At 39.2% G+C, this 27241-nt stretch overlaps 1 protein-coding gene across 3 annotated transcripts in view; it reads right to left on the bottom strand.

Moving 5' to 3' along the window:
- Positions 1 to 27241, bottom strand: part of LOC100028374 (E1A-binding protein p400-like) — a 134230-nt gene that overhangs the window by 98924 nt on the left and 8065 nt on the right. For 2 of the 3 annotated variants that reach the window (XR_008917347.1, XM_007489606.3), the window contains exons 2-4: positions 15045 to 15088; positions 11522 to 12860; positions 185 to 272 (exon numbers count right to left, since the gene is read on the bottom strand). Coding sequence is in view for 2 of the 3 variants with exons in the window: in XM_007489606.3 (XP_007489668.2) it covers positions 185 to 272; positions 11522 to 12835 (1402 nt within the window). In the remaining variant the exon portion in view is untranslated. Of the gene's footprint in view, positions 1 to 184; positions 273 to 7550; positions 7659 to 11521; positions 12861 to 15044; positions 15089 to 27241 lie in introns of all 3 variants that reach the window. The other variant, XM_007489605.3, reaches the window with a different exon arrangement.

The following is a 27241-nucleotide window of genomic DNA, read 5'->3' as shown; positions in this document are numbered from 1 at the left end:
TCATTCACAACAAAAACAAATCAGATTAAATAATTATTCAAACAAAAAAACTTGAAACTTTGCCTAGCAAAGCTCTGAGAAAATAAGTACTAAATGATTTTAAAAGGAAAAATTCTAGTTTCATTCTAGTCTATTGATGTTTTGAAAGTTTCAAAAAATGTACATGGGGTTCAATGCTCCATACCTGCTTGCGTTAGTGTTTGCTGTCTCTTAAATGCTTCAATTTCTAAAGTATTCACAGTTCCAGCTATTGGAGAACCTGTGTGCATTTGCTATCAGAAAACAAAACATTTTTTTAAATGTTAGTATGTATCTAATTGATATGACACTGAACTTAAATAATGACTCTCCACTAATTCAAGTCCTTTTTATGACAAAAAAAAAATGGGCATCATGGTACCTGCTGATCATAATAAATTCTTAAACAAAAGTCACTCTCCCTTGATTCTTAATCCCTAAGAGAAAACAAACAAAGCTAAGAAGATTTTTTTGGTTGGCTTAAAAAAAAGCAGAATTATGTCCCACATGTTCCATCCGGGTCATGTCATTTCCAAACTCAAATATGAAACATCAACTGTATGAATGAAGGAAGGTTGATTCATCGGTGAAAATACTTTTATGTCAAAACTAAAACTGAGTTTGGTGCTTCTGGGAAAAGTGATTATTTGTGCTCAACTGGAAAATATTCCTATTACTCTCTAAACCACCAAGCAGAGGCAGGTGAGTACAATGTAACCCCATGTCACAAGTCAGAAGGAAGCTTGAATAGACTGTGGAACAATTATGAACCTTCACATGCAAACAAAGTCTCAGTCATTATCAAGAGTGGAAAGAAAAATCATGACAGTCTAAGGGATTCTGGGTGTAGAATCTAAAGGTGCTACTTTTAAAATTTCCCAAGTTGTAGATTTCTTTTTAGAAGTCAATATTCCATTTGGAACAGGAGTTCAACGCAAGTCAGAATGAAAGAGGAAGACTCTCTGTCTCTCCCTCTCTCCATGTCTCTGTCTCTGTCTCTGTCTCTGTCTCTGTCCCTCTCCCTCTCCCTCTCCCTCTCCCTCTCCCTCTCTCTCTCTCTCCTTCTCCTTCTCCTTCTCCTCTTCTTCCTCCTCCTCCTCATCTCTGTCTCGGTCTTTTTCTCAGCCTTGGGCAGTATGAAGAAGCAAGTCTGTGGATCCCTTCTCAGAATCATGTTTTTAAATGCATACAACATAATTACAAAGAAAATAAATTATATTGAAAGTTCTCTCATTTTTTTCAAGTCAAGGTCACAGACACCGGGGTAAAAAGCCCTATGCAAGAAACAGTATACTAAAGCACTTTCATCTGTTCCTGTTACATTCCTTGGAGTAAATGAGATGCTACTTTGAAACCCTGACTGATGTTATTCCCAGCCCCATTGTGATTAGTTATGTATATATTCTGTACACTTTCAACCATGTTCCTTCTTTGCTCTTTGGGTCACATTTTTTTAAGCCTTTACTTTCTGTCTTCGAATCGATACTAAATATTGGTTCCAAGGCAGAAGAGCTGTGAAGGCTAGGCAGCTGGGATCAGATGACTTGCCCAGGGTCATACAGGTAGAAAGAATCTGAATCCAGATCTGAATCCAGGTCCTCCTGTCTCTAGGACTGGCTCTCTCTCCACTGAGCCACCTAGCTGCCCCCTTGGTTCATATTCTATTCAAATGAACAGAATTTCTCCCCATTCAGTTGAAGGAATAGGAACCCCATTAAAAATCCAAAAAATTCTGACAGAATCCAGTAACATTCAGCCAATGAAAAGGTTGAATATTTTCACAAATACTCAAATATTCAAAGGACATGATTTCGTCAGTGTATGAAACTCCAGATATGATAATTTCATCTAACAATGGAGACTACAACTCCCTAATGTATAGTTAGAAAATTTTGAACCCCTAAAACTACATTTCCCAGAATGCTTTTCCCTTTGTGCACGTTTGCATCTTCATGTAATTGTTTATAAGTTTTTTAGCTCCTCTGGCTCACTTTCTTCTCTCACGACCAGGCAGTGTTTAAGTAGTTCATTTACTTTAGTTATTATTAATGAATTTTTAAAAATATAATACTTAGTTATTGCATATTAATTTTACTCTTTACACTTAGTATATAAATGCTAAGGAGCTGCCTGTTGATAGAAGTTAAGAGACTTGCCCAAGGTCACAAAGTTAATAAATCTCAGAAATAGGTTTTTAATTGAATTGTTTTTTATTTTAGTAAGTATTTAAGTGCTTAGTATATGCCAGACACTATGCTAAGCACTTTACAAATGTCATCTCATTTGATCCTCACAACAGCCTTGGTAGGTAGGTGCTGATAGTACTCCCACTTTACAGTGGAGGAAACTGAGGCAAAGATGACATGACTTGTCAGGGTCATAAAGCTCAAAACTATATGAGGCTAGATTTGAACCCAGGTCTTCCTGACTCCAGATCTACCACTCTCTCAATTATGCATTCTCACCCCTGTTTTTGAAAGGGAGATAATGTGGTTCTATGGAATGAGCACTGAATTTGGAGAATGGAAGTATAGTTCAAATCCCAATTCTGCCACTTCCTCTATCTGTGACCCTGGACAGTACCCAGACTCCTCTGCTATAAACTAAGGGAGTGTGGCTAGGTCATCTCTGAGATCCCTTCCAGTTCTATAGGGACAATGACCCTATGGCTTGAGCATGACTCTGCCACTCATTTATCTGCATGGACCTCAGTTTCCACGATGGCAAAATAAGGGGACTAGATGAGTTCTAAGGGTCCTTCCAGGTCTAAAGTCATCTTCACAACTTTCACAATGACTTCTGTCATTGACTTTTAAAAATAGACAACTACTTGAATAATAATTGATTTCCTTTGTAATCTTATGTTTTAGGCACTTATTTCTGTCTTATTATAAATCTGAAAGATGTAATCATGGAGGAGGTGTTATCTTTCCATGGCTCAATGTTCTGTCTCTTTCATCAAAGACTCTCCTGTAAGCTAAAAGAGAAGTGACTGTGATGTTCCTAGCGCATAAGAATCACCACTATTTCCCTGTCCCCATCTTGAAGACTGAGTCCTTCTCTACTATTGATGATCCCTTCACCTTAGGATCTCATCCCCTACTCTTGCTAGGTACCACTGAAGTTGCTTCTTCTCCAGAAACCCCCTCCCAAAATGCTTCTTGCTAGAATGACACCCCCTCCCTTATGCTGCCATGTAAGCTGGCAGACTATGGTGGAACAGAGTCCAAAGAGCAATGGAGTCAGAGGGCCTGGGTCCAAATCCAACTTCTGATGTTTACTAACTACGTGACTTTAAAAGTCAGTCATTTCCTCTGATTGGGATTTAGTTTCCTCATCTGTAAATGGGAATGATAATAGTGCCTACTGCACTGGGTTTTGTGAGAATCCTCTCATCTTCCAAGTTCTCTCTCCTTGCAGGGTTTAGAGGAAAGAGGAACTCAAGGTTCAGTGGTGCTCTTAGTATTACTCAGTTCTACAATACTTCAGGGGTCCCCAAACTTTTTACTCAGGGGGCCAGTTCACTATCCTTCAGTCCGTTGGAGGGCCAGACTATAAAAAAAAAACTATGAACAAATCCGTATATTGCTCTCTGGGATATCAGAGGCTGCAGTGCTAGCTGTGATGGACCTGTCACACCTTGCACAGGTCCATCACCACCACCACTATACCAGGCAGCAGTATACACAGTGCGGAATCCCCTCCCCCAGATCGCTATTCACCTTGCTGACGTCTTCCATTGTGCAGTCACATAATCCTTTGCATGGCGCCTCGTTCTTGTTCAGTTACTCTCAGAACAAGGTGCCACACAAAGGATTATGTCATCGGAAGTAGTACTGTACGTGAGTGGCGCAGCCACATACTGTGCTCCTCTCACTGACCACCAATGAAAGAGGTGCCCCTTCCAGAAGTGCAGTGGGGGCCAGATCAATGGCCTTGGGGGGGGGGGTCACATGTGGCCCGCAGGCTGTAGTTTGGGGACCTCTGCTTTAGGAGAAAGAATTTCTTGTGTGCTGACTTGAAAAATCTATCATCTATAATGTTTATACAGGAAAATGAATTTTGAATAGAATTTATAAGAACAGAGTTCACAATAGGCAAACTATAGTGGATGTAGTTGTATTTTTTTTTTCATTCTAGAAATGGAAGCAATTATTTCCTAAATCCTGTGTAGATTCATCAAGGCCATGACAGGTTCACGTCACTAACTTTTTCAACTGTATTATTAACTGAGCTGGCACTTTTGAACATTTTATCCATTCCTGGGGAAAAAGCAGGAACAGCATACACATCCCCTCTGCTGATAACCCAATGCTTGGAGGTGACAAAGTCGGAATCCAGTAGGAGCTTGATAGACAAGTTAAAGTACTGAGCTGAATCTAATTTTTTTAAAAAGTTCAGTAGGCATAAATGAAAAAATCTTACACTAGGATACAAAAAATCAACTTCACAAGAAAACCGAAACAACTAAGCAAGGAGAGATAACAGCATTCTGGGAAAGGTCTGGATTTTAGTGAACTTGAGTGAGAAGTGTGATCGGGCAGCCAAAGTAGGTTATTGGAGCTCTGAATGTACTATGAGGGCAAATACATGGGCCCAGGATGAAGGAGCTAATGGCTTCATTGACTTCTGCCCCCATCAGACTTTGGCTGAAGCACTAGATTCAGTTCTAGGCACCACGCTAATGAGCTGGAGAGTATCCAGATGACAGCAACAAGTATGGTGAGCCTTTAAAGGCGTAGCTCCATAATACAATGATCTGGAACAATTCTGAAGGACTTAAAGACAAAGAATGCTCTCCACCTCCAGAGAAAGAACTGTTGGAGTCTGATGCAGATCAAAGCATACTATCTTTCACCTTAGTTTATTTATGGTTTCATTTTTGGGTTTTGGTTTTATAACAACAACCAAAAGGAAATATGTTTTACAGGTTAATACATGTATAAACTAGATTCAGATTGTTTGCCATCTCCAAGATGGGGGAGGAAAGGGAAGAAGAGAGACAATTTAGATCTTATAATTTCAGAAAACATATGTTGAAAATTATTCCATGTAATTGGGAAAATAAAATCTTTGAATTAAAAAAATGGTGTGGTCATAGCACCCACGGGAGCAGTTGGTTGCCAGACTCCTCCGTATGAGCTGCTTTCCAGGAGTGTAAGAGTATTGAGAGTGGCTGTACCCCCAGACCACCTGTCCTGCTTTCAGCCCAGCTCTGCATTCCTCATCACCACCAGCCTCAACTGCTGATCAACTGCCACCAACAGGCAGATGAGTACAAGAGCTCAGGAAGTGGGGGCAACCCCAAACCACTTGTCTTGCTTCTAGACTAGCCCTCAAAGCAATCATCTGGGGAGGGGATCCAGTGGAAAGGGGTTGCCAGTCATCCCCACCCACTGTCAATCAACCACTACTCAGGGGGCAAGAGGGCCAGCCCAGCTGAAGCGGTGAGGCTTCCTCAAGGAGAAGAGAGGAGGGATAAGATTTCACAAAGACTTCATGATGGGGAAGGACAATCCAGAGAGGGGTAAGGAACTTAGACACAGAGAAGGTCCCACTAGTTGATGACTCTGGGAGTAATCAGGTTTCATAAAGGAAGTAAAGCTGAATACATACATCAGAGAGAGGAAATTTTTAGTAAGTGGAGAGAGGTAGCAAGGCATTTCAAAGTAGGTATTGGAAGATTCAAAACTTCAGAGGCCAAAAAATACGGGCTATGTAGCATAGTAATTGGCATACAGTAGGTACTTAATAAATACTTTTTGAATGAATGAATACGTTATGAGTATAATAAATAGTTGTGTGGATTCAAAAAATTATGCACAAGAAGAACAAGAATAAAGAGGGTGAAAAAAGTTGTGGAGGAAGCATATGCCATATTGGGAATAGCAATGCTTCCAGCCCAGAGCCCCAACCATCATCCTGGGAAGCAGCTCTTTTGGAGATGCAGCCTGGCAACTAACTGCTCCACTGGGAGCAAGAGCCACAATTTTTAAAGGGCCCCATAAGAAATTTCTTGTTACCAAAGTCCTTGACTCTGTCAAATGGTTCAACACCAGAAATTGATGGGATTTTATCAGTGGAAATGGCATTAAAGAAGTGTCCTGCTTTCTTATATTTTGGTGCATGCTGTATTCTTCCCTGTTCCAGTAGAATATAGGCTTTCTTTTTTAACTTTTCCCTTCCATTTTAAAATGTGTTCCTTGAGAGCAGGAATGCTTTTCTCCCTGTATCCCCAGTGCTTAGCACAAATCTTTTCAAATAATAAGTGCTTATTAAATGCTTTATCCATCCATCCATCCATTCAGTCAGTCAGTCATTCAAGTGGAGCTGGTTGGAGGCTAAGGCCCTAACAGGGTAAATTGAAAAGATTTAGAGGATTATAGAAGGATTATGGATGGGAATAGAGAGTGGTGATGTTAAAGGCCTGGTTTAGTGGGTGTAGGGGCATTTGAGGTAGCAGATTAAGGAAATGAGCTGGGAGGAGGACTCTAAATTCAAGAATATTAGGAGACCAGCAATGATGGTATCCAAGGGATATGCTGGTAGGTAGCTGATTGGGTCTATGAATTTCATGAAAGTGGGAAACTGGGAAGGGAGAAAGTTTATTTTATAGACAGTAATATTGACCTAAAAAAATATAGAATTACCAAAGTAGTTATATTAACAGGTCTTTAATTGGGGCAAGGAGATTATAATCTTAGAAAACCACAGAGCAGTAACCCTGAGATTATAATCTGGGAAGATATATAGAGCCTTAACATTAAGATTTCCCAAATTTTAATCCATGTGGTTGTAAAACACAGAATCAGCAAGACAGAAAATGGGATAACTATGTAAATTTTGACTTAGGACAAGAGGAATGCACCAAAGATATAAATTTAAATAGAAAGCAAACAGAGGCTGTAATTGTATAAAACAAAAAACCTTTTAAAATTTAAAATTTTTAAGTGTTCCCTGAGAATTCAATAAGAACATATTATTATTATTTTCTATGAAATATGAAGAAAAAAGAACAGGAAACTAATTACTGAGCTTGGCTTACTTCTACCACTTCATTTTCTATTCTTGAGGGGGAAAACATTAAACATTTATAAGTACAACTATTAAAAGAACTTGTTCCCGGAAAGAAGAAAATTTACAAGTAATATTTCTCTTATAAGAAGTACCTCTCCCAGAGCAAACAAAATCCACATTTACATTCCAGACAAACTATAACTGCACAAAACATAAAAGAATCAAAAGCATTCAAGAAATCAATGACGACAAAAAAAAAACTACTCAAGGTGAAATTTAATGAAAGCAAGCCCCAAATCTGAGAATAGGATCACTTCATTTCCTCTCTTTTCAAGGGAAAGAAAAAATAATAATGCATTAAAATTTTGAAGTTTTTAGAAAACCCTTTCAAATATATGTACTTGATTAATAACAAGTTATAGGTTCTTAGAAAGCCTCTGAATTCTAGGAAATACCAAATGTGGGTGAATCTAAAATCTAGGATGAGACTACATTTTAGAACCATCGAAAAGTACCTGAAATGGCTGCTGGGATGAAAAAGCAGCAGAAACATTTGGAGGAAGCTGGGTTGCAATAGCAACAGGAGTCCCAGTCTGCCCATCCTTTCCTGTCACAACCTTTACCTGAGAGGAGATATTTGGAGGGGAAAGGAGGAAAAGGGAAAACAAGTTTTAAGTTGATCAATACTGTATAACCACTGCCTGCTAAACTGGTGGATCCTCAGTGAAGAGGGGTCGTAATTTAATCTTCATCAAAGGATACCTTTATTCAAATAGAATTAACTTTTAAGAGCTGAGCTACAGCGTGAACTTATCATTGATACTGAAGTTCTAGAGTCCAGATCAGGCTGGTCACATTTCATTCCTACCTAGCAGACAACAGTTTGGCCCACCAGTCTTTACCATGGAGAGCCTGAACATTTACAAGAGACAACCCCAGTGATTGATTTCTCTGGATTCTAAAGCAATCAACTTTCCCCATAGAGAAAGAAGTTTTCGGGGTTTGCAAGTGCTTTAAAAAGGGAAAAGAGAAAAAAACAAAAACTGTACAGAGGACAAACAAAGAAGGGAACATTGACATATTGTGGTTTCATTTTATGACAAGATAAAATAATAAGTCATAACAGCAGCTAACATTTACATAGTGCTTCCAGGTTCACAAAGCACTTTACCAAAAAAAAAAAAAAGCTTTTGACAGTTAAACTAATGAAAACCCTTTCAAAGAAAACAAATCACTTCCCTGAGTGAGTTCTTGACAAAATTATATTAACCTGGTCTAAGTCAAATGGTATTTTACTTCAAGGGTCTGGTTACAGCTTGAAAAATCAAAGAAAAACTGAAGCTGCCTGAGATGAAAGAACCAGAAAGAAAATCCAATAAATTGAACCAATGATCCCCCAAAACCAATGTCATTAATATAAACCACAGTTCAAAATGCATCGTTATCCTAATAGAAAATAACACTAAAAATAAAGAAATGAAATAAAATAATAAAGAAAATAAGGGCATGGAGTCCTTTTTAAAATCAGCATATGCATTTTTTAAAAATAAAAAACCTGAGCCTTCTGACTTGGAATCAAATACTGTGTATGAGTTCCAAAGCAGAAAAGTGGTAAGGAATAAGCAATGGGGGTCAAGTGACTTGCCCAAGGACACACAGCCAGGACATGTCTTGAGGCCCAATTTGATTCCATGCTCTCTTAACTTTTTCTTTTTTCTTTTTTTTTTAACTCTTCCATCTTGGAATCAAGACTGTGTATTGGTTCCAAGGCAGAAGAGTGGTAAGGGCTAGACAATGAGGGTGAAGTGGCTTGCCCAGGGTCACACAGTTAGGAAGTGTCTGAGGCTAGATTTGAACCCAGGACCTCCCATCTCTGGGCCTGGCTCTCAATCCACTGAGCCATCCAACTGCCCCCACAGCACATGCATTTTTAAAAGTCTTCTCCTTTCTCATTCTCTGAGAACCTAATTCATCTAAGACATTCGTGGTTTCTTATGACTACCGTTTCCCTTAGTCGCATGATAGTGGGATGGGCTGTATGTGTGTGAAGGAAGAAAGACTTCATCTAGGTAAGTAAATCAGCACCTGCTCTTCATCACATACCAGGTTGCCTAGGAAACTGAAAATCAGTGATCTGCCCAGGTTCATGAAGCCAACCTGTAGCCTAGGCAAGACTAGAATCCAGGTCAGACTGCCTCCAGGGCTAGGTAGCTCTATATCCACTAAGCCAGACAGACTCTCCATTTTTATTTTTCAAAGGGGATTTCAGGTGAGTTCCTCCCTAAAGCAATAAATTTACAGGAGGAGGAATGTGCAGGGGGAGATAATTTAGGGTGAGGTCTTTAGACAGCACCCTTCAAATCTCACAGATCCTCACAAATCCTACACATTGCCTAAAAGGCTAGCCCTGTCCTACTTAACTTCAGCCAGGCCTCTGTCACCAAAAGTTCCAGAAAGAGCTAACAGGATCTCTCTGGCACTGGATAACACAAAGCTTTCGATGCTTAGGACTAGAATCAGCAGATGATAGAACCCTGAGGGGCAGTCTCCTCCAGACCAGGGGGGAAATGTGAAGGATCTCTGGGAAAGAAGGGGTGGGAAGGTTGTGAGAAAGATGAGAGAAATGGGAAGGGGTAGAAACAGGTAGAAGCAGGAAGGTATCTTGGCTTGGGCGGGGGTGGGAGATGGCACTAAGAGCAAAGAGGAATTTCTTGTAGACCTTGAGTCTCGAATTAGCATGCCCAGTTGGGGTCAAGTTCACCTTAGCCCATTTACTACTAGCACAATCCCAGGAAAGGCATGTCACTTCTCAGGTCTCTGTTTCTATAAAATGAGAAGGCCGTGCTGAGATGGCCCTAAAGATCCCTTCCAGCTCAAAATTAATGATCCTACCAGCTAAAATAATTTCTTCTCTCAATTTCCCTATTTGTAAAATGGAAGGAGGGAAGGAAAATTGCAATGGGAGAATATTAGACAAGATGATCTTAAAGTTCCTCCCCGCCACTCTAAATCCAGGGTCCTTCAAACTTCAATTCCCTTTAGAATGTAAATTTTAAAAACTCAAAACCAATTTGTTTTGGTCCATTCACCTGATAATAAAAAGAAAAGGATGGAGATGATGAAAAAGATATAGCACTAATCAGATAGCTCAACGACTGGCGATAGGTTTCAAAACTCCTATCTTATATCTGTAGAAGGAATCAAGCAAGGATCTCTTATATTTTCAAAGCACTGAATTAACACATTTTAAAGAAATCATTTTCTCAAAAATTGATGGGATAATTTATTGTCAAGAGTAAAGATTGTATAGTGATTTATTTTCTGACATCAATCCCACATACAATCAAAGAACCTGAAAGCATTTTTGGTTAACTTAATTTACAAATACATTTTCACTCTTAAATCAACTTATGGATTTCAAATATTTCTATTAGAATTTAGCAAAAAGGATTCATTCTTTGTTTTTTAACCTTTACTTTTTGTCTTAGTATCAATTCTAAGACAGAAGAAGCCAAAGGGCTAGGCAATCAGAGTTAAGTGACTTGTTCAGGGTCACACATTAGGGAAGTATCTGAAGTCACATTTGATCTCAGGGCCTCCCAACTCCAGGCCTGGCACTCTATCCACTTGCTACCCAGCTGCCCCAGGATTCTCTTAAAATTCTCTTTAAAATACACAAGAAAAGAAAATGGTTAAAGACTTAAATTTACCAAATTTTCCCTTTACCATTCTAGCTCAGATTCTGTCTGACTGCTTCTAAATTTAAAACCTTCAGAACTGATAGAAGAATTAGTTTAAATATTAGTCTCTAGCCTATCTAGCTTTTACTTTAAGGATGAACATTTTGCCAGGGACAGATGGAAAAGGACACCATGCTGATTCATCACAGGTGCAGGGTTCTCAGTTTTTAGTATTTGTTTCCTCCTCCTGCTATTAAAGTTCTTAGTGCTACAAAAGCCTTTCCCACTGGTTATTGCTATTCTCTACAACTAGTCTTAAAAAGAGGGCACATCTTCCTGAGGACAAGGGATATTAGTAGGTGTAAAATGAGAACAGTGACATCCAAATGGAGATTTTCTTTCTAATCAGTAAAAAAACAAAGCAAAACCTGTAAGAATACTGGAGATAGGAGAGGCTGGAAAGAAAGCAAGATGCCCAAAGCATTCTGCTTCAAGGAAAACTATTAGTAGGTTTCTCTACACAAACGTACATGGAGAACTTTCACCTTGAAAAGAGGAAGAGTATTAGTTACATACTTGGTATTTTCTAGTTTAAGAACTTTTCTTCACTTAAACACAACAAGGACGGGCAGCTCAATATTGATTTCACTCAAAAGAAAATTACCGATATTCCATGGAGAGAACGGTTTTTCAAAACTACATTTTTCAATAGCAAAATTTCTATAAATTTTGATCAATTTGTGTCACACTCATTATACTCATCATATACCTAATAATAGACAGTCATTAAGTATTAGAATTCTTACCTCGTCATTAATAACTTCAGATTGTTCTTCTTCCTCCTCTTCGCCAAAATCCAAATCATTTTGCTTAAGATATGCTTGTAAGGGTGCATAGTGTTTTTTCTTAAAAGCTAAGAAGTCCATCATATTCCCTTGAAAATGCTGTAAGAAAAATAATTCAATCAAGTACTCCTTAAAATTTTCTTTTAGAGCCTCCATCTCTCTGTAATGATGATCCAAGCACTGCTTCCTCATTTGAGCTGTTTCGTGAGATGCTGGTGGAATTTCCTCCAATTTTTTAGGTACTTTTTTCACTCCTATACTTCCTGCAGGAGCAAGAGGAAGGTTGGAAAGACCCTGAGGTACAACGGCTCGAGAAGGGCTGGTGGGTCCGGGGGGTGGTGAAGTCATCCCAAATGCTGAAGATCCTCCAACTCCAGATATCAAGACACCTGAAGGTCTCTCGAACCCCATAGGTCTATTCAACTGCTGTCCTTGAAGTACTTGCTGCTGTTGAATCAGTTGTCCTTGAATAATACTACTGATCTGGGGTGGCAAGCTAGTCGTTGCAATGTGACTGGGACTAGTCAAAGGCTGCATACTGGCACCACTAGCTACCGGGCTCTGAGGTCCAAGATGATGAATGGTACCACCTGTCTGCGTATGGGGCTGGGAAAGTCTGCGTTCTCGAACGGTAATAGGGGCCCCAGCATGCTGGAGTTGAACCTGTCCTCCCTGAGCAATCTGGGTAATGCCTGAGCCCTCCTGATACACAAAGTGTCCGCCATTAGAGGGGCTCAAACTGATCTGTCTCACAAGGACACTGGCATCCACAAAGCCTCCAGTGGGGCTGGAGCTACAGATACCCAGGCCCGGGCCAGGAGTGCCTGCCCGCACACTCTGTAATGCCTGCACTGGCCCAGGGCTAGGCTGGGTTGGGCTTTGAGATTGGACCTGTTGGGGCAAAGGGGAGGTAACTTGAATGTAGGATGGGGAGCCATGCTCAAACCTCCTTTGCTGAGAATTAAACTGAAAACCAGGGGAAGTAGGATTGGGAATTGGCAAAGGGGTAAGGGTGATCTGCTGGTTTCCTCCAACTACTGGTCCAACATTCTGAAGGGTAATGTTTACATTCTGGCCAGCTACTGGACTTCGATTCATAAGCTGCTGGATTTGGTAACTAGGAGACTGTGGTGCAGATGGGCTTGCTGAAGGAGCAAATGGAGCTGCAGGGGACTGGGGCAGATTTGAATGTGATGGCTGCTCTTCCCCTTCACTGCCTGTGAAGGACCTGGACCTCTGGAGCTGGACATTCTGAGGACTGTTCCCATGGTGCATTATCACCTCCTCTTTAAAATAAATTCTAAACAAATTCACAGAAAAATAAGATTCAGTGAAAGAAAATAGGGCTTCTGAACATCTGTATCAGAAATCTTAGAGAACTTTAAAAGGGTACATTATGATTCAACAATAAAATTAACAATAAATGTATTTCCCTGATTTTATATCAAGAAGCCAACTACAATGGTAATAAAATTCAACAAATGAAAATATGGCTTCTAACCAGCTCTATATGATATCTTACAGAACTTTTGTAACTTTGCAATTCAAAATGTAAAACAGATTTATTTTCCTGATTGTTTTTTTTATCAAATAAGTCAATCTCAATGGTAAACAATACTTGGCAAACAAAGTCATTTTCAGTAAACTGTTAAACGTAGTTGTGTCTCATTTCAGATATCAAACACGCAGACATGTAGTGAAGCTTTCTGACATCCTATTAGTCCTTTCCAGCTGGCTAGCAGGTTTTAGTTTTGTTTTGCTTAGGAGGTTTCCATTGGTCTAAGGAACACCCTAGATGGAAGAAATTCCCTCCGCTGATCACTCATCTGTAATTTACAATCAAGTTCCAACTAAATCCCATCTTCTACAGGAAGTCTTTCCCAATTATTCCAGCACCCTCCCTCTCTAAATTATTTCCTACTTATGCTGTCTATAGCCTATCTCTACATATTTGTTTGCATGCTGTCTCCCTCATTAGACTGTGAGCTCCTGAACAGCTGGATCTATTTTTTGCCTCTTTTTGTAACTCTAGTGCACAGTGCCTGGCACATAGCAGGCATGTCATAAATACCTGTCAACTAAATGAATCAAAAATCTCTTAATGTGGGGGGCAGTTGGGTAGCTCAGTGGATTGAGAACCAGCCCTAGAGACAGGAGGTCCTAGGTTCAAATCTGGCCTCAGACACTTTCCAGCTGTGTGACCCTGGGCAAGTCACTTGACCCCCATTGCCTAGCCCTTACCACTCTTCTGCCTTGGAACCAATACACAGTATTGATTCCAAGATAGAAGGTAAGGGCTTAAAAAAAAAAAAAGCTCTTAATGCGCCAGCAGTGGTGTCTTCCTTCTATTGATTCTTCCTAATTTCTCCTGTTTTTATCTTATTTGTATATCATGGCTTTTATCTTGTGTCTCCCATTAGACTGTAAGCTCTGAAAGGCAGAAAATGTCTTTTGACTTTCTTTGTATCCCGGGCACACAGCATAGCATCTGGCACATAATAGGGACTCAATAACTGACTATCTATTTAAAACTTTGAGAATTTCCAACGAGGCCCATAGCAAATGAATAGCTATAACACATTTGGAAGAGCTGGAATGAATTAAAGTAGATCTCAAAGCATTATATTAGAAAGCCAATTGAGCTGGTCAGTCTAGGCTCTGCAGTAGCCTTGGCTACTTCCAAGCCTAAGGGTTGGTACATTAAGGAAATTAAATTCCCCTCCCTGAATTCTACCATAATTTTTGTTATTATCCACAGTTCTACCAATCAATAGTGTATTAGTGTCCCCACTTTTCCATGTCTGCTCCAACATTTGTCATTTTGCCCTTTTGGACAATCTGATGTGAAATGATACTTGACAGTTGTTTTGGTTTGCATTTCCCTAACCAATAGTGATTTAGAGCATTTTTTCATGTACCTATGTGTGGCTTTGATTGCTTCATCTGAAAACTTTCTGTTGATATCTTTTGCCCACTTATCAATTGGCTGATGGCTTTTATTCCCATAAATTTGACAAAGTTCTCTATATCTTTTAGATATCAGATCTCTATTCAAGAAACTGCCTTATGAAAAATTGTCCCCAATTTTCTGCTTTTCTCCTAATCTTGGCAACATTTGTTTTATTTGTTCAAAACCTTTGTAATTTAATATGCTCAGCATTATGCATTTTATATCTCACAATGCTCTTCGTCTCTTATTTACTCTTAAATTCCTCTCCTTTCCATAAATGTGATAGATAATATGTTCCCTGTTCTTCTAATTTGCTTATAATTTGCAGAAATTACTAATGCAATTTTTTTAGTTGGTGATATACAAAGCTCTCTAATTACTTACAAGTGATAAAGAACATCATAAAACTTAAATATGAAAGTCAAAATATATACTTATTATGAACAAATATAGATGAGTACTCCTGTCATGTACACTGAAATTGAAATCGTATTGTGCATAAAAATTGTTACAAATATAACTTTAAAATATTACCTGATATTTAGCCCTGTGTTTTGCTTCCCTCCTTCCTCCAATACCTTGAAAAGAAAAGTGAAAATGCTTCAGATTGAAATTTCAGTAGGCAATCAAGCAGTCAGTAAGCATGTATTAAATAGTCCCTTGTGCTAGTGGCCAGGGATACAAAAACAAAAGTGTAACAGGCTTTGCCCTCGAGAAAATTACAATGGAGACAAAGGGGGAGAAAGGAGAGTGAGATAGAGGGAAGGAGGGAAAGTGAAAGGGGAAAGGAAGAAAGGAGGGGAAAGGAAGATGGGAGGAGTAAAGAGAAGAGAGGGAAGATAATGGATGGAGGGAGGAAGAATGGGAAGGGAAGTAGGGGCAGGGAGGGAAGAAGAGCAGGTAAGGGAGGGAAAGAGGAAGAAGGAGGAGGGAGGAAAGGAAGGAGGGCAAAGGGGAAAAGAGGGAGGGAGAGACAGAGAATCAAAGAAAGAGGCAGAGAGAGGGGAGAGGGGAGGGGGAAAGGAGAGGGAAAGGGAGAAAAGGAAGGAAGAAAGGTAGATGGAAGGGAAAAGGAATAGAGAGAAGGGGCAGAGTCAAGATAGTGTAAAGAGAGGTAGCATTTTTGTTCTCGATCTTCCACAGTGGCCTAGAAATACACCTGAATGAATTCTGATTAGGAAAGCCAAGAAAAAGTCACAGTGAGTCATTTTTCCAGTTCAGGGCAGCTTGAGAAGATGAAGAGGTTTGCGGACACTGGAACAGGTGTTGGGCAGGAACACAACACAGCAGGGGAAAAAAAGTGTAACCACATGAGAAATTAGCATGGTGTTGCAAGAGTGGCAGGTTCAATGGGAACAACTACAGTACTCAGGGATAGCAAGGGCACTGAATGAACACTAAGGCAGAAAGAGATCCCAGAAGACCCTGAACCAGTGCCATTTAACACCTCTGTCATTCATTACCCTTGGGAGTACAGTTGTCTCCCAAGACTTGGAAGTCTTGGGAGACAGTTCCAGGATAGAGAGGAGTGGTCATGGTCACAAGGAATTAAGGCCTTGGCTCTGAGCCCAAAAAACAGAATGGGGCCTCAGTTCTACCCTTTAGGCCTATATATATGCCTGCAATGGAATAAAACAGAATAAGAGCCCAAAACCAACTCATTTCTCCAAAAGACAGAACCAACAGTTCAGTAGTTCTGAATCTGCATAACTTTCCAGTGACTGAATCCTATAGCAGTCTATAGAAACCCAACAATATATGAGTCAACATATCCAAACCTGGTTCAGAAACTTGCAGAGCTCAGAAAAGGTCAGTGAACAAACCTCTCCTCAGATCACATTAATTGGGAATCACTAAAAACTTAACAGGCCCCCAGACTGAGCTGTGAAAAGATCAAAAGGACATAAAACACAGAAGTTCAGGCCAGAAATGAGCAGAACTCAACACTAACATAAAGTCCAAAGTCAAGAAGTAGGCTAGAAAAATAATCAAGCAGCAACCAAAAAAAGAACCTGACCACCAAAATCTATTGTGGTGACAAGGAAGCCCAAGACAAAAACACAGAAGACAATGGTTTGAAAACTATGGGCAAAGCCTCAAAGAAAATACAAATTAAGCATTAGCCCAAAAAGAAATTTTAGAAGAGTTAAAGAAAGATTTTTTAAAGAGAAAAAAAAATTTTAATGGAATAATGGGGGTGGAGGAAAAATTGGAAAAGAAATGAGAGCAATACAAGAAAGTTGAGGGGGAAAGAAGCACTTTGGCAAAGGAACCCAAAAAATATTAATGAAAGTAACTTCTTAAAAATCATAATTGATCAAATGGTAAAAAAAAGGCACAAATATTACTAATAAAATAACTTCTTAAAAATAACAATTGGTCAAATGGAAGCTAATAATTCCAAAAGACATCAAAAACCAATAAAACAAAGTCAAAAGATATTTTTAAATTGTAGAAAATGTGAAGTATCACATAAGAAAAACAACTGACCTAAAAAATAGATCGAGGAGGAATAATTGAAGAATCATTGGACCCCTAAAGATGGGAGGTCCTGGGTTCAAAGTTAGATGTGATAGTGCTCTGGAGAATACTGAATGGAACTAGAAATGAACATATCTATTTCTCAGCTATGGATAACAACTTTACAAAAACATGTATTAGGGCACAAAAACCTCACAAATGCAGAAAAGCAGAAATATCCAATGCACGTATTTCAGATCATAATACAATAAAAATTACATTTAATAAAGAACCTTGGAAGCATAGATTTAAAACTAAAAACTAAATAACTTAATTTTAAAGAAAGACTGGGTCAAAGAACAAATTACTGAAACAAGAAGTAATTTCATCAATGGCAACAGTAAGGCAACATACTAAAATCTGTAGTATGAAGCCAGAGAAGTACTTAGAGGAAATGTGATATATTTAAATGCTAAAATAAATAAACAAAAGAAAACAATCAACAAAATGACTAAAAAGTCAGAAAAATGATAAATTTTAAATCCCAAATTAAATACCAAATTGAAAATAAGAAAATCAAAGGAGGAATTAATAGAAATGTAACATTAGATAAATGAAACAGTGAACTAATAAATAGAACTAGGTACTGGTTTAAAAAAACAATAAAGTAGATAAATCACTGGCTAATTGGATTAATTTTTGAAAGAAGGAAACCAAATTGCCAACATCAAAAATGAAAAGATAATTCACAGTCAATGAAGATGAAATAATAAAAATAACTATTAAGGGCTAGTTTGCCCAACTATATGCCAATAAAACTGTTAATCTCAATAAAAGGATGAATATGTATAAAAATAAATTATCTAATTTAACAAAAAAAGAAAATAAGCTACTTAAATAATCCTGATAACTTAAATAAAGAAGAAATTTAATAGTCATAAATTAGCTCCCTAAGGAGGAAAAAAGGACCAGATAGATTTTTATGTAAAGTCTAACAAATATTAAAAGAACAATTAATTTTAATATTATATAAACTGTTGAAAAATAAGTAAAGAAGGAATTCTGCCAAATCCCTTCTATGACACAAATAAGATCTTGATATCTAAACCAAGAAGAGTCAAAACAAAGAATATTATAGAACAATTTCCCTAACTTATATTGATGCAAAATTTTTAAATAAAATACTAGCAATATATCACAGAGATCATACACTATGATCAGGTTGGATTTATACCAGGAATGTAGAGCTAGTTCAATATTAGGAATACTATAAGCATAATTGACCATATCAAAATAATAAGAACAAAAATCACATGATTATTTCAATAGATACAGAAAAGGCTTTCAACAAAATACAACATCCATTCCTGAAGGAAAAAAAAAATACTAAGAAACACAGGAATAAGTAGAGCTTTCCTTAAAATGCTAAATAATCATCTAAAACCAAAAGCAAACATTATCTGTAATGAAGATAAATTAAAAGCCTTTCTAATAAGATCGGGGATCAAGCAATGATTTCTACTGCCTCTATTCAGTATTGTGTTAAAAATGCTAGCTGTCATAGATAAGACAAGAAAAGGAAAATTGAAGGAATAATCATAGGCAAAGAGGACAGAACTATACCTTTTTGCAGATAACATGAAGCTTTCTAAAGAAACCTAGAGAGTTAACTAAAAAACTCATTGAAATAATGAACAACTTCAGCAAAGTTACAGGTCATAAAATAAACCTGTACAAATCATCAGCACTTCTGTATGTTACCTACAAAATCCAAGAGACAGGAAGAGAAATTCCATTTAAAATAATAACAAACAGGGGGCAGTTGGGTAGCTCAGTGGATTGAGAGCCAGGCCTAGAGATGGGAGGTTCTAAGTTCAAATCTGGCCTCAGACACTTCCCAGTTGTGTGACCCTGGGCAAGTCACTTAACCCCCATTGCCTAGCCCTTACCACTCTTCTGCCTTGGAGCCAATACACAGTATTGACTCCAAGACAGAAGGTGAGGGTTTAAAAAAAATTTTTTTTAAATAATAACAAACAGTATATAATTTTGGGAGTCTATCTGCCAAGACACTTAAAGGAACCATATAAACACAATTACAAAAGACATCACACACATATAAAGACAGATCTAAATCCCTGGAGAAATATGAATTACTCTTGATAGGCAAAGCTATGAACCCTGTACAGAGATGTATAGAAGAATTATTGTCAAGTGGTGACCATGATCATCAGAAAGGCATACCTAGCTCCCCAACCTCAGAAGTAAACCCTGAGATATCTAACTTTGGGGATCCCTCAGAAATATAGAAAAAGGAGTGGCTGAGGCATAAGCTCAATAAGAGGATGGGTGTACTCTCATTGCATGAGAGGGATGTAGGATGTGTAGAAGGAGAGCAACCCATAAAAATCTAACTCATTGACTTACAATCATTCCAGAAAAGATCTAGAAATCTACTGTAATCTGTGATGGATGGCCTCGAGAAAACATTTAAGATAACTGCTAGTGAAATGGTATCATCACAGAATACAACAGGCCCTTATGTATACAGAGCCCATAGTGGTAATACTAAGGAACAATGGAAATATATATGTTGTGTAGACTACCAGATTCTGAGTAAGAAAACCAAAATGGATATCATACCAAGAATTCAAAATGTCCTTGACTATTTGGTGGCAGTCATTGGTTTTCTGGAGTGGATTAGTGTAGTGGCTATTACCAGATTCTGATGGCAGAAGAAGAAATAAAAAGATGGCTACCATCTGTCCAGCTGGATTTTAGCAACTCAAATGTATGTCTCAAGGTATCTGTGGGGATCTTGCCACCTTCCAAAAGAATGATAAAGTAGTTGGTGACATGAATTGCTTTCAATGTGGGTGTGCCTTGATGATATTATCTTTGGGAAGATCCTGGAAGATCATAAGGAAAAACTGGTGAAAGGGCTGAATCAGCTAGAGAGAAATAGCATGAAGCTTTCAGTTGACAAGTGGCGGTTTTTTAGAGCTTCTATCAAGTATGTGGATCACAGGATATCCCAATATAGTATGAAAACTGGCCCAGAGGGAGATAACTAGGTGGCTCGGTGGATTGAGAGCCAGACCTAGAGAAGGGAGGTCCTGGCCTCAGACACTTCCCAGCTGTGTGACCTTGGGCAAGTCACTTAACCCCCATTGCCTAGCCCTTACCAATCTTCTGCCTTGGAACCAATACACAGTATTGATTCCAAGATGGAAGGTGAGGGTTTAAAAAAGAAAGAAAGAAAGAAAACTGACCCAGAACAGATAGAAGTGCTCCACACTTGGACATGGCCAAAGAACTTTCAAGATCTGAGAGCTTTCCTTTGATTTGGAAATGACTATCAAAAATTTGTTTACAAAGCCATGCTGCTCTCACTAAACCACTCACTGGCCTTGTGATTTTATAAGGCACAGATGCAGGAAGACAAGAGACACCAAGTTGTTTTGAAACCAACCGATCCCTATGAGGACCTTTGGACAGAGATGTGAAGAACCTTTTGGAGACTTGGCTGGCTGTTGGACACATAAGCCAGTGTTTGCCCGTGATGAATGAGTAAGCTCTCTATCTTGCAGACAGATGCCAGCTTAGAAGACTAGGGGATAGTTCTGTGGAACCAAGTGATGATCACATCAAATTAGCTGCATTTTTTGCATAGGTTTGAATGACAGTGAGACCTCTCACCCTATCCACAAGCTACAATTTCTAGCTTTGAAGTGGGCTATCACAAAGAAATTTAAAGACTATGTAAGGAGAGCAAAGTTCAAAGTATGTACAGAAGGCAATCCACCGACTTATAGTCTGCCCAGTGCTAAGATGGATGGATGCCAGTTTCCAGAGCTGAATGGCACTAGTTACCTATGAACTTAGCATTCACTGCTGACCAAGAAAGAATATGTAGAATGCAGATGCATTGGGTAGGCCAGCACAGGACATCAAAGCTGTGGTGACACATCAAAAAGGAGAAGCTATGGTGGAACAGCTGAGTTTGGGACTTCCACCAAACATGGAAGCAGCATATGAGAATCTCACTTCAACGAACAATCGTCTCTGGATGACAGGGAGGAGAGGAGACAAATGACAAAGCACTGCTAAAAAGAGAAGTGCTAGGCTTCTGAAAGCACCTTTACTATGGAGGCATTGGCAGAAGTTGGCGCTGGGCAATGGATGACCATACTGTGCTCTAACAGATCACACATATGATACCCAGAAGTAGTCGTTGCTGCCCAAGACAAACTACTCTACAGCCATAAAAGTTCTACATTATGATTTTGGCTATATGGATTAAGCAAAGGGCCTCATGCTAGTGAGAAACCTATTTTACTGGTCTGGGACGGTCACAAATATCAGAAAGGAGTTTGAGCCTTGTGCCTTGTGTGCAAAGAAAAGTACTGCCAACTCATGCTGGTTACTTGGAGAACACAAGTACCAGCAAACCTGGGGAATTTATCTGCATTTAGTTCCTATTTCCGGAAGAAGCTGTCAAGAACATGAGTTATATGTTGATGATGACAGACTACCTCACTATGTATGATCAAACATATCCAACAGGAACCAGAAAGCCTCCATAGTTGCTAAAGTATTATGAGAGGTATTTCTCAATGAATGGGCCTCCTGTCTCTGGTGGGACCAAATAGAGAACAGAAATGTAAAATGTTCAAAGAGATGTTAGCTTTGGCTAGGACAAACCTTGAGGAGATTACTCCTAAGGGGGCCTGCAAGCTAAATATCTCAGCAGCTCTCTGATGAACATATTAAGAATGTTGAAATCAGAATAAAAATCCCAGTGGTATCAGCCTGTGACTTTTCTTTTGCATGTGTACAACTCTTCCAAGGATGATACCACTGGCTTTATATCCCACATTGACATTTTGGTAAGTGCCATGATTATCTGTTGACTTATATTGGGGTGGAGGGAGAACACAAATGCTCATGACCAGTCTTTCTGGTGAGAAATAATGGAATGAGTGGGATATAGGATGTAGGATATGCACAGGGGAAAATCCACAAGATGAAGTTTACCATAGCTACATCTTCATCCCAGAATACCAAAATAAATAAATGGTGATATGATGTTTACATTGATTGTCAGATCCTTTGACATGATGACAAGAGTCCTGTTAAGAAATCTTGCCATTCTGCAGGACATACAGGTTAGCAGACTGATAGAAAGCAACTCCATATTTAGTTATAGAGAGACTAAGCAACTTGCATGTTGACAAAGTAGCCCCTGAGACTCATGGAGGCCCAGTCAGGATCATTTATTATTAATTGGTGAGTTAATGAGTGTCTTCATTTCCTACCCAGCTTCTCCATCATACCCCAGTAAGCTCTTCTTTCTACAAGATCATAGCAGCCCTAAAACTCATGGATCAGGTCCCTCTGTCCCAGGATCCCTCCCTCTCTCTGATTGGAGAATGAAAACTTCTCCAGAGCTAGCTATCTCTTTATTTCCCTCCTGGCTGCTCTCCTCTAGATTTCCCCAGCATGATGGGATAAGGACCTTCCCTCCCCCACATAGCGTTCTTTGGTTTATTGGTTTAGATTGTAAACTTCTTGAGGACAAGAGGTATTTTTCTTTGTATCCCCAGCACTTAACACTGCACCTAGCACATAGTAGGTAGACACAATGTTTGTGGACTGACTCTTATATGATCAGATTGAGGCTGAGAAACACTCCAAGATGACTGAATCCAGTCCAGTACTGCTGCCCTAGAGCCTCCTTAGGGTCAGAGAATCTCTTCTGAACACAGTAAAGAGACTAACTAGCCTGTGCTCCCAACGAGGTCAGATTTCAGTGGATGAGACTGTGTTTCTAATGAGGATGATCAGCCTTTACCATCCAATAGTACAAGGGGAAATACAGATAGGTCAGCAGGTCACAGAAGGGTTAGGGCTGTCTACCCAGTGACCAGACTAACACATACTGTCCCAGGGGAAACTGAAGAAATGATTGAATCAATGACGGTGCTGACCCATGTGATGTGTGCCCTGAATATTCACAGAGGCATGTTTTATTCAAGTATACTTCTGGTTATTATGGCTTCAGGTTGTATTTTTTTTTATATTAGTATTGTGCCTGTTTTGTAGTTTGTAAACCTTGCTTAATTTTGCTGCTTGGCTTTTGATATGGTTTAGTAGATCTAGAACTGCGATGATTTCCATCTCTGTTTGCTCCTCTTTCCTGGACATGCACTATACTCTGTGAACTGTGCATCTGCTATAGCCTACATTTTGGCCTATAGTCACTAAAGCAACCTGCCAAGTGATCCCCTGCCCTGTGCCATGTGTCACGTGTGTCGTTGCTGTTTCTTTGCTGGACAAGGTGCTCTAAGGTGACTTCTGTAGCTGTTGGTTAATAACCTTAACTCTGTTATAGGCTGATGAGTGTTTGGTGCAGAGTTGTGTAAGGTAGAGATGCTGACCTCGTCACATCTGATTTTAAAAGGGACCTCAAAATTTCAAACCCTGAGACCAAACATAATAGATTCAGGGAGTCATATGTTCTCCCTGATTGCAAAGAGAAGAAACTAGCACAAGATCAGGGCAAGGGTTTCACCCAGTATAGGAGATCTTTTGATGATCTCTCTAGAGAAAGAGAATTGAGAAGATGAGGAGAGAAGAGGTAGGTGATGGTTGTCCTGAACCCCTAACCACCCATACAAAAAACAGTAATGAGTGTGTGGTAGCAGCAACATCTTCAGCCCCCTTCTACCAACCCCAGCCTATGCAGGGGATCATGAGAGACATAAATGATGATGTTTGTTTGTTTTTTATTGTGAGAGTTCATTGGGTGGTTGAAGCACTGAGAGCAAAATCCTTTATTCTACCTCTGCCTAACTTCACTGGGATACAACTAATACCTATTTCTAACTGTATGCTTTTATTTTAACTCTGTTAAAGACTGAATTTGATAGACTTGATCCTTTTTTCATAATCACCTGTCCTTGCATTTCCTGATGCCCCTGTGTCCCAGGTCTGAGAGTTTGGGGCAGTTCGGGGCTGGAGCTCACTGCTGGAGGACAGTTCTTACTCTCTAACTGGGGACATCATCATGCACTATTTCATACCATCTACTTCCAAGGGCAGAACTATAAGAAGTTGGGTCATTTTTTTTAATCTGTCTTCTAGACACAAGCTTAATAGTGACTGAGTTACATCTGTAACTTATAGCCTAAGAAAACTGCCTACAGAATTAAGAGGTCAAATGATTTGTTCAGGATCACAGAGCCAGCATGTATCAGAGGTAAGCCTTGAACCTTCACTTCGAGGGCAGCTCTCAATCTATAATGTCACATTGCCTCTCAATTTAAAAATAGAAAGTATACCAAATAAATACAAGTTAACTAAGGGTAGGAAGGGGTGGCAAGGGGATCAGGAAAGGCTTTATGTAGGAATCACAGAATCTGGGAATTGGAAGGAACTTCAGTGGCCATCTAGTCCAACCTTTACATAAAAGGCACCCTACTGGAATATACATGACAAATGGTAATCCAGTCTCAGTTTGAAGGCCTACAAGAAGGGGAAACATTATTATTAAATGAAAAAATATTTCAAGGTGGTCCATTCCACTCCGGGTCAATTAAATTTACCTCTTTGGAACTTCTACACAAAAAGAGCATGTCTAATCATTTTGTGGGAAAACCCTTCAAGTACTCCAACACAGCTATCAGGTTCCCCCTGATTGGACTCTTATACAGATTAAATATCTTCTTCAATCAATCCCTATGACATGGAATCAATGACATGGATTTTCCCATTCTGGTTGCCCTCCTGTAGATACTCTCTAGCTTATCAATGTTCTCCTCAAAGTGTAGTACATAGAACTGAATATTTGGAACGAGTTCTGACGAGGGCAAGGTACAGGGGAAACTATCATCTCCTTGTCCATATACTTAAGGACTAACTAGTAGACAGTAAGATGGAAAGGTGAATAGTGCACAGTATGAGATGAAAATAGGAGATGTAGTTGTGGGGTAAGGAAAAGGACATGGGTTTAAGTGCTAAATTCATTTATTATCTATATGGTTCTGGTCTGCAAGTCACATAAATTCAACAAATATCTATTAAGTATCTATTATGAGCAAGAACTAGGGACACAAAAACAAAAAAAATGACACAGTATCTACACCCTCCAAGGAATTCATATTCTACTAGGGGGACAGGATTTATAGATCATTAAGTACAGTTTCAAAATAGGTAGGAATAACTGCAAAAAAAAGAGAAACCTAAAACAAATGCTTTTAGCTAGAAGGTTCAGGTTAAATTTAATGACAGAAGTAGTAGCTGAGCTGAGCCTCACAAGAAGAGTTTGAATGGCAGAGAGAAGGAGGGATTAAATCATCCTGGGTATGGAGGATGATCAGTTTAAATAGACAGGGGTGTAAGATGGCACAAGGAATACAAGAAATAGCTCCTAGTCCAGTCTAACTGGAATAGAAAATGTGTGAAAGCAAATTAAAAAAACCCTGAAAAGGTAGGTCAGAGCCAGATTTTGGAGAGCACTAGATATGCCAGGCAGAGAATTTTACATTTTGTTCTAGGGGAAATAAATAATAAATGAAGTTTTTTTAGCAGAAATGTGACATAGTCAAACCTACTCCTTAGGAAGACTTTTTAGAAGTGCAAAAAATGATTTGTGGGGAGGGAAGAGATTGAAGGCAAGGAAATATAATAAGGAGGCTATTGTTCAGAATAGGAGTGAAGAGGGTCTTGCACTAGGGTATCAGGAAAGAGAAGAGAAGGGGTATGAAGGATGCTGGGAACAGAGATAAGATCTGACAACTAACTGGATGGAGGTGAGAGAGGCTACTAGTTTTCCTCTTCTGTAAAATGAGGAGACTAGACTAGATTTTGTTCACCCGAGATCTCTTCCAGCTCTAAATCTGTGATCCTACAAAAGGGTCTTCTACATCCAAAAGAATATATATGATTACAGTAAATGAAAGGGGGGGGGGGAGTCTAAAGTATCTGAACTCAGGTTAAATGACATCTCAGATTACAGGTGTAACCTGAGTCCCAAAACCCATTTGAATGAGACTTTCTTCATTGGTAGGGGTTGATGGGAGACAGAGTTGGTGAGAGATGGGGGATCCAGTCTCTTCCATCTCCTTGGGACTCTTCTGTCTTCCAGCCTTGAGAGAGAAGATAGATAACACCAATGCACTTGAGGTTACTGAAGGGGGGAAAAAAGACTCTGGGAAGAAGCCTACATGTATAAGAAATTTGATCATAACTTCACTCCCAGCTTGCTACACTAAACTTAAGGGAATTTTCCTTTGGATGAGATCTGGGACTCTTTTTCTCTTGACCAGAGCAGAGTTACTTCATTTCCAAGAGTTCCTTCAATCTGTGATGTCTGGTATGTATTCTCAATTTCCTACTTTTTCTGATTTCTGTTTTGCCATCAACTTTAATAAATGAGCTTCCTTGCTATTTGCTATGTGTGTTCATTATAGAACTGACATATGGTGAGAGAGGAGTAAAACCTTGAATATAAAGTTTGGGGTCTTCTGTTCCCCATTAAGGATTAATGATCAGATGTTTAATTAGAAGCTAAAAACTGCATCCTCTCAACTAATAATATTTAAAGAAGCAGATAGCTTTAAGTCGAGTTTAGGACCTCCTCTCTCTGAGGAGAACATAAGAGTTAGCTTCTGACCCCCATCTGCTGTTCCCCCTCCTAGCAGGAATTAAAGTCTCCTCAGAGAACAATGGGAGGAGAAAAGACTAGAGGCATTTATTATTGCATATCTGCACCAATGACACCCCATGCTACATGTGGATGACAGCCTCACTATACTTGCAAAGACTAATCTTAATTCTAGAGGATAGATGATAAAATATCCTAGCTCGCTTGAGGTGACAGGATTTTTGGATATGGCAGTCCTGAAGGTGACAAAGTATAGATTTTATTCAGATGTGACAATGCATGGGCCTCCTCTGTTGGACTTTCAGGAGGACACAGCCAAGAGACACACAGGATGAGCTGAGATCTCCATCACTGGAGGGGACTCCTGAAACCAGAGAGCCACTGGAGTATATACATACAACATAATGTCCATGATAGCCTTGGTGCTTTTGTTCGTGCTATTGTCTGCCTTCTCCCCAACCCCTCATCTTGTTTTTCCTCAATTCTGCCTCCTGGAATCCCTGGCTTCCTTCAAGATTCAGCTGAAAGGCCACTTTCAGCATGAAGCTTTTCTTGGTCCCCTCAATTGTTAGTCTACATCTTATATGCATGCACCAAATGTGTT

Source organism: Monodelphis domestica, chromosome 3 (assembly GCF_027887165.1).
Source record: "Monodelphis domestica isolate mMonDom1 chromosome 3, mMonDom1.pri, whole genome shotgun sequence".
Lineage (NCBI taxonomy): Eukaryota > Metazoa > Chordata > Mammalia > Didelphimorphia > Didelphidae > Monodelphis > Monodelphis domestica.
The sequence above is the reverse complement of the archived record's forward strand: the minus strand, read 5'-3'. Positions and strand labels throughout refer to the sequence as shown.